General features: G+C 46.4%; 1 protein-coding gene across 2 annotated transcripts; it reads left to right on the top strand.

Annotated features, from left to right (window-relative positions):
• Positions 1–256: 256 nt before the first annotated feature.
• Positions 257–14729, top strand: FAM219B (family with sequence similarity 219 member B). 2 transcript variants are annotated; one of them, XM_083630849.1, is made up of 6 exons: positions 257–493; positions 8265–8361; positions 9663–9756; positions 10553–10630; positions 11059–11107; positions 11934–14729. In XM_083630849.1, exons 1-6 carry the CDS (start codon positions 407–409, stop codon positions 12087–12089), a joined length of 561 nt encoding a protein of 186 aa, XP_083486975.1. In that variant the 5' UTR covers positions 257–406; the 3' UTR covers positions 12090–14729. The 2 variants fall into 2 exon arrangements, with proteins under 2 accessions (XP_083486975.1, XP_083486976.1); XM_083630850.1 differs by having other exon boundaries at positions 338–493; positions 11059–11198.
• Positions 14730–14785: the final 56 nt, after the last annotated feature.

Below are 14785 nucleotides of genomic sequence, written 5' to 3'. Positions count from 1 at the left end.
AATACATCAAACATTAAAAGCATCCCTACTAACTCCTGAGACTGCGGTCCTAGCCCCGTCCCCCCGTGATAACTAGGCCTTGAGCCCCCTGTACAGCCCCCGCACCCACCCTCCCTCTCGCATCTCCTGCCCCCGCTCTGCGACTCCGAGAGCAGCAGAGCACACCACAGACTACGACACCTCCGGAAGCCTAGACCGTCGCCTCCGCCCCGTCGCCGCCTTTCAGAGGCTCTTCCGGCTCCTCCTCTCGCTGGTTGGTTGGTCTCCCCTCAACGGCTAACGAGCGCTGCTAACGCGAGAGGACGAGGGGCGGGCCGCTTGAAAACAAACCAATGGGGGAGAGCCGGCAGGGAGACGTAAGCGGGAGGCGTGGCTTCGTGTCGGTGCCGCCGTGAGGGCAGCGACGATGGAGGCGGCGGCGGCGGCGGGAGGCGGAGCGGAGCCTCCGGGCCGGAGGGAGGCCGCGACGCTGCCCGGGCCCAGCAGAGACACGGTGCGTGGCCGGCGGGGGGGTGGCGGGCCTTTCCGGGGGTTCCTCAGGGCGGGTGGGCTGCTCCTGGCCAGGGAGGCTCTACTGCTGGCTGCCCTGCTTGGAAGCGGGGCGAGGGGGGCCGCCTGACGGGGCTTTCGGGGGCCGTGTAGATGACCTGCGGGGTCCCCTTCCAACTGCCTCAGACGCGCGAGCTGGACGTTGGAGGGATGGAAGGAGCGAGTTCCTTTCGCGGCGCAGCTAAACTGCGGAACTCCCTCCCGCAGGAGGATGAGGGGGCTTCGTGGAGAAGAAGCAAGCCTGTCCCACAGCTGGGCGTGATGGAGGCTGTGCTCTGCCTCATTGGGCCATGGAAGGAACGCCCAGGGAGCCGCAGGAAGGGAGTGTTGCTCTTGGGCTGATGATAATAATAATAATTAATTAATAATAATAATAATAATAATATTAATATTTATACCCCTCCCATCTGGCTGGGTTTCCCCAGCCACTCTGGGCGGCTTCCAACAAAATATTAAAATACAATAGTCCGTCAAACATTAAAAGCTTCCCTAAACAGGGCTGCCTTCAGATGTCATCTAAAAGTCTGGTAGTTGTTGTTCTCTTTGACATCTGGTGGGAGGGCGTTCCACAGGGCGGGTGCCACTACCGAGAAGGCCCTCTGCCTGGTTCCCTGTAACTTGGCTTCTCGCAGTGAGGGAACCGCCAGAAGGCCCTCAGAGCTGGACCTCAGTGTCCAGGCTAAACGATGTGGGTGGTGGAGACGCTCCCGCTGGACCTCAGCGTCCGGACAGAACGATGGGGGTGGAGACACTCCTTCAGGTATACTGGGAACAGGGGACTGAACTGGCCCTTTGGCCTGATCCAGCAGCCAGGCTCTTCTTAAGCCTCTTCTTCCCTGCTGGATAAGAGCAAAGGCACCTGCTCTGAGGACAGAATCTGTGGCCAGCAGAAATGCCAGTTTTGCCCGTCATGGCTAGAAGGTCTTAAGATGGGAGACGTTCCGGGGACTTCCGGAGGCGGCGCGACCGGTAATGGCTGCCTTCTCCGAGTAAGGAGAAGGGAGCTCCGCTGTAAACGGGTCGTCCGCTACGGCGAAGCGGAGACCCATCCAGGAAAACCACAGGTGGCAGAAGCCTGTGGTCTCGGGACCCGGCGGGCGCCAGAAGCAGCCCCCAAAACGTTGAAGGGACCCCGTAAGGGGCTCCGGATCGCGGAGGGGGTAGCGGCGCTGTGGGTCGTTGCGCAAACAGCGAAGTGAAGCCGCATTGCTGTTGCCGGTCAGCGCTGTCCTTTCTTCCTGCAACTTTTCTGAACTTTGGAAACTACAACCCGTGAGTAAATTTGGACATTGAAAACTTTCTGAAACTTTCGTCAACTTTCTGAAACTTTTTGAGAACTTTATGGAACTTTTAAAACTTTTTAAAAAAAAGTTGAAATTTGGCTGAAAACGGAGTGAGAATAAGCAGGAAGCCCATCTCCCGCGATACTGAACTTTAAGCAAAGAGCAGGAGGAGTGGAGACAAAAAGTTATGCTTTAACTAAATGCTGGCACCCTGTTAAAGCAGTTTTCTGAGTGAAAGACTTTGAGTTATTGACTTTTGCTGGTCATATGTGGGATGCACTGATATTCTTCTTCTGTGGTACCAGTGGATTATAAAATAAATAAGAATCTCTGGTGCTGGAGCTGCCTGAATGAGCACCAGTTTGCAACTTTGGATATATTGAATTCAGGTTTTGAAACATTCTGAGCTGGAACTGGATACTTTGAAACTGTTGCAGTCAAGGCACTGTAAGAAACACTGTTTTGCTTTAAGTTTTACTCTGCTAAAAATAACACACTGTGGAGGCGATAGACATGGATTTAAATTTATAAGTTTAACTTGGATTTGATCTTTTCCCTGAAGACGTATTAAGCTCCCTCTAGAGGATTTTGGGCTTACAGCAGTGACTTTGTTTTACTTTCCCTTTCCCGGCCTCTGTTTGACTATTGCATCTGGGACTCTGCTTTCTCATGGGAACAACTTGGATTGACCTTGGATTACAGATAACTTTGGAATGAGTGGCGCAAGGAGAAGAGGAAGGACTAAACAAACAACTTTAACTTTATCTGCAGCCTCACAGCGTAGATCTTCTGTGCCGGCCTTGCCTTCCACTTTGCCTCCAGACATAGAGGCGGCCTCCCTAATACAGGCAGGGGAGGGTGAGACAGAGGAGCTGCACCTGGGAGATATGGCTTCAGGGACAAGTAGCTCTGTCTTGGAGAAAATTTTGGAGAAACTGGAGGCTCTGGACAAGAAGGCTGATTTGCATACAGCTAAAATTGAACAGAACACAGAAAGTTTGAATAAGCTGACTGGACAAGTTGCACAGAATGCCCAATCCATTGGAGAATTAAAGGAGGCTGTAGGTGAGAATCGTAAACTGGCTGAAGATACTAGTCAAAGATTGGAAGAACTTGAGAAAGAAGTAAGACCACTCAGCAAACAAGTTGGAGAACATCAGATTTACTTTTTGATGACAGAACTGCGAAACAGGGAGACCAACTTGAGGATACGGTCAATACCAGAGGTGGAAGAAGATAATCTTATTGAATTTCTAACTAAGGAATTTGCCAAGTTTTGGGAGTTAGAGGAAAAAGACTTTAAAATTGCATCTGCTTTCAGGCTTGGCAGAGTCAGAAGGACAGAGAAGCCCAGAGATTGTTTGATAACATTGAGATCAAAGGAGGAAAGGGACAAGATTTTGGGCCTGCACTACGAAAAGTCACTAGACATCTTGGGCAAGAGAATTGAAATCTACAAGGACATTCCTAAGCAGTTGCTGGACCTTAGATCTAATTACACGGAATTGGCAAGACTGTTGAGAAGCAACGCAATTATCTTCAGGTGGGAGTTTCCACAAGGATTATCCTTTACCTACAGAGGGAGAAAGATCAAAATCAAAACAGTGGAAGATAGAGACAAGTTTTTGGGAGCACACGGAGAAGACCTCCACAAAGGACTTGGATTGCCAGCGCCAGAACCTCCAGGGGAGCCCGCCCCCTCGGATCCTCAAGGACCGGAGAACAAGGTACCACCCCAGAAAGAATAACCAGATCTATCCAGGATGTCTCTGCAGCTTTTGAGTTGGAACATAAATGGCTGTAACAGTCCCGAAAAAAGGTCTAAAATTTTTCATATTTTAAAAAAGGAACAATTGGACATTATATGCTTACAAGAAACGCATGTGATTAGGCTCCATAGAAAGGTGTTAATAAATAAAAGGCTTGGTCAAGAATTTATATCATCGGATACAGTTAAAAAGAGAGGTGTAGTGATCTATGCAAAAGAGAGCCTTTCACCAAAATTTCTCTTTAAAGACGAAAGTGGAAGAATCCTCGCAATAGAAATACAGTATCAAGGAGAAAAAATTTTGATATTAGGAATTTATGCTCCAAATGAAGGAAAATCGGATTTTTATAAGAAGTTGCACGAGATCATGCTGGACTATCTGGATTACAACAACGTCATCATGATGGGGGACATGAATGGGGTCGTATCAACAAATATGGATAAGTCACAGAACCAGAACATTACTAAAGAGGGAAGACTACCTAAGACCTTTTTTGAAATGACTGACAATATGGACTGGGTTGACATCTGGAGAGTTAGAAACCCCTTGGGAAGAGAAGGAACATTCTTTTCTGAAGCTCAACTGACTTGGACACGAATCGACCAAATATGGATAACTAGAAGTCTGGCACCTAAGGTGAGGAAGGTGGAAATCTGCCCCAAAACATGCTCCGACCATAACGCCTTGAGAATGGATATGACATTGATCCCAATCGGCTCCTTTAGATGGAAGATGAATGATGGCCTGTTTAGAGATCAAAGAATTGTAAAGAAGGCCCAAAAAACCTTAAAGGACTATTTTGAGATTAATTTGAACACTACGGTGGAAAAAAGAACTATCTGGGATGCAAGTAAAGCTGTGATGAGAGGGTTCTTGATCCAACAGAATTCCTTAAAGAAAAGACTGCAAAATGAAAAGAAAGATAAAATTCTGGAAAGTATCAAAGAGTTGGAGAAGAAGTTAAGATCTAACCCGAAGTCCCAACCGATTCTGAGAGAAATTAAACTTTATCAGGCGCAATATTCCAAGCTGATAAATCAGGAAATAGAATGGAAGATTAAAACAATGAAACAAAAAACTTTTGAATCGGCAAATAAATGTGGGAAACTGCTAGCTTGGCAGTTGAAAAGGAGACAAAGATTAAATACAGTAACAAACTTAGAGGTTGAAGGAAGGAACATTCAGAACCCGGGAGAGATTAGAAAGTGCTTCCAGAGGTATTTTAAAAAGTTATATACTCAAGGGCCACAAGATGAAATAGAGATTACACAATTTTTGGAGAGAAATGGATTAGCAAAGCTGTCAGAAGAAAACAGAACAATTTTAAATGGCAAAATAACACAACAAGAGATTGAACAGGCCATCCTGAGTCTGAAACAGGGCAAATCACCAGGGCCAGATGGACTGACCTCTAACTACTATAAGACATTGAAGGATTATTTGATACAACCTTTGTTGGAGGTCAGTAATGAAATAATGGAGGGGAAGAAGGCGCCTGAATCGTGGAAAGAAGCATTTATCACATTGATTCCAAAGTCAGAAACTGAAAAGACACAACTTAAGAATTACCGTCCCATCTCCCTTTTAAATGTGGATTACAAAATATTTGCAGATGTTTTGGCACGAAGATTTAAGAAAGTTTTAAGTGAGATAATCCATAAAGACCAGGCAGGCTTTCTCCCGGGCAGACATATGTTTACTAACACAAGGAACATTATAGACATATTGGAACTTTTACAAACAAACATAAACACCAAAGCAGCTTTAATTTTTATAGACGCGGAGAAAGCCTTTGACAACATTTCTTGGAAATTTATGAAGGGGAACTTAAAAGAAATGGGAGTGGGACGGGGGTTTGAGAACGGGATTGAGGCAATATATTCAGAACAAAAGGCTAAACTGATAGTTAACAATGTGGTTACAGAAGAGTTTAAAATTGAAAAAGGTACACGACAAGGCTGCCCGATTTCCCCATTACTGTTTATTTCGGTTCTGGAAGTGCTCCTGAATATGATTAGGGGGGACCGGTTGGTGGAAGGGATTCAGGTCGGAGCGAAACAATATAAACTTAAAGCTTTTGCAGATGACCTAGTTCTGACATTACAGGAGCCGGAGTCTAGTTTGAAAAGAGTACTACAACTAATTCAAAACTTTGGTCGAGTGGCAGGATTTAAGTTAAATAAGCAAAAAACTAAAGTTCTGGGGAAAAACATGACAGATATTGAGTTGGAACAGCTTCAGAAAGAGACAGAACTAAATGTGGTTAAAAAAGTTAAATACCTAGGGGTAAACATAACAGCAAAAAATCTGAGTTTATTTAAAGATAATTATGAAAAATGTTGGTCAGAGATTAAGAGAGACTTGGATAGTTGGTCAAGATTAAAACTTTCATTGCTAGGCCGAATAGCTGCCATCAAGATGAATGTATTGCCAAAAATGTTATTTTTATTTCAGACACTGCAGATTGTAGACAAGACAGAGTGCTTCCGGAAGTGGCAGAAAGATATCTCTAAATTTGTCTGGCAGGGCAAAAAGCCCAGAATCAAATTTAAAATATTAACAGATGCGAAAGAAAGAGGGGGCTTTGCCCTGCCAGACTTAAAGTTGTATTATGAAGCTGCAGCTTTCTGCTGGTTAAAAGATTGGTTACTTCTTGAAGATACGGATGTCTTGGATTTGGAAGGTTTTAATAATGCGTTTGGATGGCATGCATATTTATGGTATGATAAAGCTAAGATAAATAAGGCCTTCAAGAACCATATTGTCAGAAAATCAGTTTTTAATGTCTGGACAAAATATAAAGACTTACTGGAGAATAAAACTCCGAGGTGGCTGTCACCCCTGGAGGCTAAGGCTCGGAAAAGAGCCAATATGGAGGCCAATTGGCCAAAATATTGGGAGATAATAGAAAAGGATGGTGACAACTGGAAATTGCAGAGTTTAGAAAAGATGAGAGACAAAGTGCGAGACTGGTTACACTATGCTCAGATTAAAGAAGTGTTTAAAAACGACAAAAAGTTAGGATTCCAAGTGGAAAAGTCAAAGTTAGAAACTGAACTGTTAGAACCTAAGACTAAGGTACTTTCAAGAATGTATAACTTGCTGCTGAAATGGAACACACATGACGAAATGGTAAAATCAACAATGATAAAATGGGCGCAGGATATTGGGTATAATATTATGTTTGAAGATTGGGAAAGGTTGTGGACCTCTGGGCTGAACTTCACTGCATGTAATGCGTTGAAGGAAAATGTGATGAAAATGATGTATAGATGGTACATGACCCCTGTCAAACTGGCTAAAATATACCATTCGTCTGATAGCAAATGTTGGAAGTGTAAGGAAAATGAAGGAACATTTTTTCACCTCTGGTGGACCTGCCCTAGAGTGAAGGCCTTTTGGGAGAAAATATATAATGAATTAAAAAAGGTGTTTAAATACACCTTTACTAAGAAAGCAGAGGCCTTTCTCCTGGGTATTGTCGGCCAGAGTGTGTTAAAAGAGGACAGAACATTCTTTTTGTACGCAACAACAGCAGCAAGAATATTAATTGCCAAGAATTGGAAAACTCAGGAGCTACCCACTGTGGAAGAATGGCAGATGCAACTGATGGACTATATGCAACTAGCCGAGATGACCGGCAGAATTCGAGACCAGGGAGAAGAAAGGATGGAAGAAGACTGGAGGAAATTTAAGACTTATTTACAAAAATATTGTAATCTGGCTGAGTGCTGAATAGGATGCCAGTGCAGACAATTGTCTACCATTAAAATAGATTTAAAGTCGAATTATATGTCAAACCAAATTAAGATTATTAATTAAGATGAGTTAAATGATAATTTGCTTGAAAATAATTTAATAATGATGTAAGTGTATGCGGGAGGTGTGGGGGAGTCCCATGTAACAATTGAAAGATGTTAAATGGACAACGATAAGTGCTTATTTGATATATGTTTTATTTGAAAACTTTAATAAATATATTATAAAAAAAAAAAAATTAAGATGGGAGACGTTCCATGTGATGGGGTTCAGGTCTTTGTAAAGGGGGATTCTGAAAGTTGAGGACCTGAAACAACCCCCCATCTCATATATACCTCCATATAGGCTGAAGGTCCTGTTGTGAGAGATGGTTGAATTTGGACATCATCATCATCATCATCATTATTATTATTATTATTATTATTATTATTATTATTATTTTGCGGGCAGGGGGTGCATGGGTGGGTTGTTAGCTAGTCAGGCATTCATCAGCAGTGTGCTCCCCATTCAGTATACTAGCCACTCTGTTCCTTTCTACCCCGGGTTTCTTTCCCCCTGCTAATAGTCCCATCTGCATTCTGCATCCACGGCAGTCCTGCTGATACCTGTTCCTTGTAAATGGATGGTGCCGTTTTGGCTACATAATGGCTCTCATAGCCTGAACTTTGGAAATCGAGGGGATTCATATAGTATATTTGTTGTTGTTTTGTACTTTTTATCTCCCTTTTTGGGCAACACCTGAAAGTGCATCTTGCAGTAAATAAAACAGGCATGTGTTTGATATGGGGCCAACGATGAAATAAGTAAAAAGCTGGGCATCAATAGAAGGCAGGAAAGCTCCCCTGCTTTGGCCTTCTGTGTTCTCTTTGGGGTATAATGGCTGTCAAATGTCTCCTTCTGACAGGGGCAGAGGGACAAGAAGAGGACAAGCAGGGAAACACCAGTGGAGAAAAGGGGGCCGTACCTCATGAGCAAAACTCCTTCCATTCAGGACAAGCTACGTAAGTCAGGACTGGAATCTACGTTACATGAGGGCACAGCCTTCACAAGTACGGTGGGCTCACCGCTTGAGGAGCAAGGGAAGAACCCTGCTTAGTTGGACTGCAGGCCACCTAGCTCAGTGTCTTCTTCCCACAGTGGCCAGTATGATGCCCACAGGAAGCCCATAAGCGGCTCATTTGCACAGTGGCACCATTCCCACTCATGTTCCTCAACAACTGGGGTATTCAGAGCACTGAGACGGGGATGAGTCACCCCTTGCATGGTCAATTTAGAGACATTTGTGAATTTAGAGACATTTAGGTCAATTGTGAATTTAGAGACATTTAGGTCAATTGTGAGCCAGGGTGGTGTAATGGTTAAGAATCGTGGACTCATAATCTGGTGAACCGGGTTTGATTCCCCGCTCCTCCACATGCAGCTGCTGGGTGACCTTGGGTTAGTCACACTTCTCTGAAGTCTCTCAGCCCCACTCACCTCACAAAGTGTTTGTTTTGGGGGAGGAAGGGAAAGGAGAATGTTAGCCGCTTTGAGACTCCTTCGGGTACTGATAAAGTGGGATATCAAATCAAATCAAAAATCAAACATTCTCCTTTCCCTTCCTCCCCCACAAAAAACACTCTGTGAGGTGAGTGAGGCTGAGAGACTTCAGAGAAGTGTGACTAGCCCAAGGTCACCCAGCAGCTGCATGTGGAGGAGCGGAGACGCGAACCCGGTTCCCCAGATTACGAGTCCACTGCTCTTAACCACTACACCACACTGGCTCACAGTGGAGAGAGTATTGTTACGCTCAGGTTATTCATGTGGGTTTCCCATTGAGGCATCTGGCTGGCCAATGCGAGGACAGGATGCTGGACTGGATGGGCCCTTTTTGGCCTGATCCAGCTGCAGGTCTTTTATGTTCTACACCCCATCCTACACCTGGAAGCATTTTTGCAACACCAGCAGGTGGTGTGGATTCACCTGAATGTTTGCTGCAAGGGTGGGAAGCCCTGGGACTTCCCCAAGATGGCTTGCAAAGCATAGTTGCCACACCAACCCACTTTAATAGATGGCAAACCCCTGAGATGTGTTTTGGCATCTCCTGGGCAACCAGAGGATTCAGATGATTAATGTCCTGTGCAGGCAGCCTTTCCCCAGAGTGGGTTTTTCTGCTGTCCTTTTGCAGTAAATATTTGTCTGAACTTGCCCCACAGGCAGCAGTTGGCTGGTGGGGTGTGGTTTATGGGAGGCGATCCTCCCCAGGAACGTGGAATACAGCAAATATTCACTGAGTTTGCCTTGGTCATTTTGGGGGCTGCAGAGAAACATCGTGAGATGGCAAAGGCGATGCTGCGGAGGAAGGGAGGTGCATTCTCAGGAGCCGTCCGGCACCAGCCCAAGCTACCAGCCAAGAGGTCCAGTCCATTTTCTTACTGTTTGGGGGATTTTGGGGTTTTTTGTGAGTTCAGTGACCCTTAACAAGTCTGCATGCGTTAGGTTAGGCTGCTAACGTTGGTGTCCTGCTAACCTAATCTAGCGCTCTCTCTACTGCTCCCCTTGATGGGGTGAATTCAGAAAAGCAGCCAAAGGCCTCCAGAAATGGCACAATTGAAGAGAAGGGCCAGTGCAGCTCAGAGGTAGAAACTCTTGCGTTGCAGGAAGGTGGTGCCAGGTTCAGTCCACAAGATCTCCAGGTGGGGCTGGGAGACACTCCTGTCTGAAAGTGGAGAACTTGGGCAGGGGACCCCAGGCTTGGGCCAACATTTGGCCTGCCAAGCCTTTTGGGACAAGCTGCACTCACCTGGCATCATACTGCTGGGTGTCAGGAGCTTCTGAAGCTTTGAACCAAGCAGGATTGGACTTCTGCAAATCAGCTGATACGCCAAGTTCAATCCTGCTTGGTGCAGAGCACAAATGGTCTCACTTGGTTGAGGTAGCTTCCTCTGTCCCTGTTGTTGATAAGTCAGCCTTGACTGCAGGATTCAGCTTTGAATGATTTGAAATGTGCTTCCAGAATACGTAGATACAGAACCTGACTTTTTTGCACCTTGAGTCGGTGCCAAAAGCCACATCAGGTTTGTCCAGTTGAGACAGTGACTTGCCCAAGGCCATCTTCTGCCTGAGTGACAGCCTGCCCTTTGCACCAACACCCTTCCCTTCACCTTCCCCCACTCTCAGGTGCTTCATATTGGTTTTTGCCTCTTTCTCTAGGTCAGTGAAGTTCAACAAGGGCTATGCTGCCCTCAGCCAGATCTCAGATGAAACCCTGGTGTCCCTCGACTCTGACAGGTGAGGGGTGAGTGGGACCTGCTTGCTGATTGTGGGTAGGGAAGGCCAAAAAGGTTTGAGCATTGCCACCAATTTTAAATGGCTCTAAAAAGGAGTGTTAGCAAAGAGGATCAGTCTGTGAACGGGATACCAGTCACAGTAGCCCTGTAGAGCTTCTAATTTCAGAAACAGTCTTCCCCTGAAGATATGGGGGAGCAATGGCAGGAGTCAGCATTGCTTGTGGGCTTCCCAGAAGCATCTGGTTGGCTGCTCTGGGAATAGGATGCTGGACTAGTCTGATCCAGCAGGGTCATTTTATGTTCTTATGGGAGACAAACGTCCTCTCATGCCACAAAACCCTATTCATTCTTAGCAGAGAACTGGGAGCCGGAAGTGTGCTAGAAATACCCTTTCAGTTTGTGCTGACCCTTGGTGTTTTTCTCTCCTAGTGATGAGGAGCTGGAATCAAGATGTTCCTCCGGTTACTCCTCTGCAGAGGCAAGTCTGGTGCATGGCTTGCTCCTTACAGGCATTGAAATTGACCTGCAGGTGGTGGGGTTTGTCTGCCTGTCTGTTTGACCTTCTGATGGTTAGTGAGCAAAGGCTTTTATGGCAGGTGGGGGTGGGGTGCAAGATGAACCTCAGATGCTCATGTTGCCTGCTCATTAATCTTGGGGTGCAAATACCCTCCAGATGCTGTCAGCCTCCATCTCTAGCCAGCCAGTCGCCAGGGATGGGAGAGTGTGCAGTTTGGGAACCCTTTCTTACATGCAATGTCTATGTGTGCATGTGTCCCAGTAAGCATGTTGTGACTGACCATGAGTGAGGAAAAGTAGGCACATGGAAGTGTGTGCACACACCTGCATTTTCTCACTCGCATGCTTGCTAGGAAGGAGAGCTCTCCAGGCCTTTCTTCCTGTCCAGTCCTATAAGGGGACACAGTTCTGAATAGATAAGCATAGGAATATGCTCTTAAGTGTTCTTAGGATTTGGAAAAAAACAACCATAATTAAAATGCACAATAAAAGAAAACAGTGAAGAAGCATAGCAAGTAAAGCAGTGGGGTAAAAACAGTTAAGGTAATTAGATCAGGAAGTTCAAGTTCAGGAGAATGCTTGCCTCAACCGGCATGTCTTCAAGAGCCAGCAGAATGCCACTACTGATGGGGCTCTCATATTTCTGCATGAAGCGCAATGCAAGTCACTGATTCCACCAGTGGAAAACCCTGCCTCTGTGTTACCACAAACTGATAACCAGCAGGCCGTGTCTAATTCCATAGTCCTCCAGCAGGTGTTTTCAGCTTGTCCCTCCTCTTGCTTCTCAGGTCAACCAGGATCTCAGCCGCCAGCTGCTGCAAGATGGGTATCGCCTCGATGAAATCCCAGACGACGAGGACCTTGACCTCATCCCTCCCAAGCCTGTGTCATCCTCACCATGTCCCTGCTGCTTTGGGGAGTCTGCCTCCTGCTCCATCCAGTAAGGATCCAAAGAGCAGGACTGCACTGCACAGGTCAAGAACCCAGCACTTTCCCCCCTTCCTTTCAGACGCCTGGAGGTCCAGCAGAGGCAATGGAGTCTGGCACCGAGCCTTGACCAAGCCGATAGGGAGCAGGAAGAGGGTGCTTTGGTGGCTGGGAAAGCGGGGTGCACCGTTGCCCTGCTTGCACTTGCCCGGGCACCAACCAGCCTCTTGAAGCTCTTATCTGTGGTGCACATACAGGACTGTTCAGTGGAAGCCCTTGAAAGGCTCTGAGCCAGCTGGCTCCCTTGCCTGGGAAAGCCTTTGGAGAAAGATGCAGATGGAAGAAGAGGACAGGGCAAGTGTTTTCCTCCTTAAAGGCAAACAGCCAAGCTTTTTTTGTGAAAGGGAATGAAGAATGGACTAGGACGAGTTAAAACTTTAGTTTACAAAAATTACGATTGGGGAAAAAAAGCACAGCAATCACTACATCGCGTCAAACAGATTTTCCTCACTTGCTCAGGATCCTTTCCTGGACTCCAGTGCTTGAGCCACAGTCTCCTGCGGTCCTTGTAGAGCTGGACTATGATGTTGTCATGCGGATTTCTGGGATGGAGAAGCTCCTCTATCAAGCTACATGGATGGAGCGCCGCCTGCTAGCTCCTCGCAGTCTCTTGAACTCCCACCCAGCCCTCTGCTGGCTTTGCTGCCTGGAAGCTGCTGCTCTCACCCCTTTCCCTTGAGGAGCTTTCAAAACAGTTTCACCAGCTGCTGCATCGTCTCAAATTGACCCTCAGCATTAAGTCTTGGCCTGGTGAAAAATGGACCTACTGAACCTTTTTTCTTGGTGTGGGAGGGAGGTGTATCCCCCCCCTCCCACAGATAGAGGGGAAGGGTTCACTTGCCTTGCCTTGGAGGCTGGTCCTCCCTGGCAAAAGGGCCAACAGATCTGACATCCCTGGTTCCGGATGAGAATCCTGGTTAGTTTAGGTCATAGCTGCCTCACTTTGACTGGGGAGCTGGTGCTGATTCAGACATGCTTGCTCCTCTCCCCTACCCTCTTCCGAAGTGAATAGAGACCAAGCAGAGGAGGAATGCTAAGGTGCTGGCACCTGCCTGGGGTTGATGGGAAATGGAGTCTCCCCAGTCCCTGGCGGGTACCAGGTTGAGGAAGCCTGATCTAGTGGGCCACAGCTCTTCCATCCCTTCATCAGTTCCTGTTATTCTGACTTAATTTCCCCATAATTAGAATTGGCTTATGCAGCCTCCTTTTGATTGCAAGCAGCGCATAGTGTGTTTTCCATGCACACTAAGTGACGCTTGTGAGCAAGAGCTGCGATCTAGCCTTTCTGATTTGCTAGCACCAGCTGTGGTTCGCTTTATGTGGCAGTTGTGGAGAACAGGGAGGGGAGGAATTGCCAGCATTTGTGAGTGTTGCTTTGTGGGGTACCCTGCTAGCATGCAAGTTGGGGCCATGATCTCCCCTCCATCTAGTGCTTTCCAGTTGTGCTGGTGCTTTCAGCCCAAGCATGGCCAGTGATTAAGGATGATGGGAGTTACGGTCCAGCAACACCTGGAAGTCACTAGGTTGGGGGAGGAAGATGTGCCCTGTATATTTGGGCAGTCTCATTGAGTAATAAATCCGTATGAATGGTAACCCCTTTGCTACCTTGGTCTGGGGACCATAGCAGGCTATTACCTCTGCTGTCTAAACTAAAGCTTTAGTAGCAAGAGATCCAGAGGTCTCTGAAGGCACTAACACAACTTGAGTAAGATGCCACTGCACTGTTGTCCTCTGTTACTGTAAGTAGCTAAAAGTGGCGGCTGCTCCCCCACCCCCTTTTCCTGGAAAACTTGCCAGTAGGGATGAGATAGTCTTGCCCTACTTGGCAGACTTGATCCTAAACTGGAGTTCTCTCTGCTCTGCTTAGCTGTTCCCAGGTGAGTGGCACCCAGGAGGCCATTTCCAGTTGGATATATGTGTTTTGCTAGAATTATTTGTCAAGATAGGCCACGTGGCAGGCCATAACACAGGCCAGTGTTTACTCACTGGGGAACATGCTTAGCAAGAGTGAACTCTGCACTTTCCAGCCCTTCAGTAGAGAGTTGGTTGCTGGTGCAGCCACTGGATTACATAGGTAACTTTCCCCACCCCCAGCTGCCTTTCATTTTCTATATTTATTTGTGCTGCCTGCAGCATCCTCCGGAGACAACTTCTCCATGGTAAAAGGTTGATGTTCCTGGACAGGTTCAAGCTGTTCAGTCCTAGTTGCAGTAAGCTTTTAATAGTGTGTAACGTTAGATGAGGTGGACAGTGGAGAGCCAGGACACTAGTAGACCTGTAGAGAGAAAACTGCCCGCTTTCTGCTGCAAAGTAAGCTTGGCAGGCTGACAGTGTTGTGTATGTTGGGGTTTCAGGGTGGAAAAAGGAATTCAGTGACTGTGTCCTATAGAGTGTTTAAAAAGCTGCCTTAAAATATTGAAATGCATTAAATGAAGTGAAATTGAAACACAAACCAACCTTGAAAGGCACAGAGGACAATCTTATTGGATATTAATGTTATTGTATATGCAGAGAACTATCTAGCAAATAGTTTTATATATACTGAGCAAGGGAAGTGTGCATTAATAAAACTCTACCTTGTATTCACAAGGCTTGGATCCTTTTGTATGTGAAATGTTTGTTCCTTACCTGCGTGTTAGTGAAGAGGCCTGCA

This window comes from Podarcis filfolensis (genome assembly GCF_964270895.1).
Source record: "Podarcis filfolensis genome assembly, chromosome: 9".
Taxonomy (NCBI): domain Eukaryota; kingdom Metazoa; phylum Chordata; class Lepidosauria; order Squamata; family Lacertidae; genus Podarcis; species Podarcis filfolensis.
This window is presented reverse-complemented; position numbering and strand designations above follow the sequence as displayed.

Coding starts and splice junctions, on each gene's coding strand:
- FAM219B (XM_083630849.1), top strand. CDS start 407: ATGGAGGCGGCGGCGGCGGCGGGAGGCGGAGCGGAGCCTCCGGGCCGG. Junction 494..8,264: donor CCGGGCCCAGCAGAGACACG/GTGCGTGGCCGG, acceptor TCCTTCTGACAG/GGGCAGAGGGACAAGAAGAG. Junction 8,362..9,662: donor TTCCATTCAGGACAAGCTAC/GTAAGTCAGGAC, acceptor TGGGGGCTGCAG/AGAAACATCGTGAGATGGCA.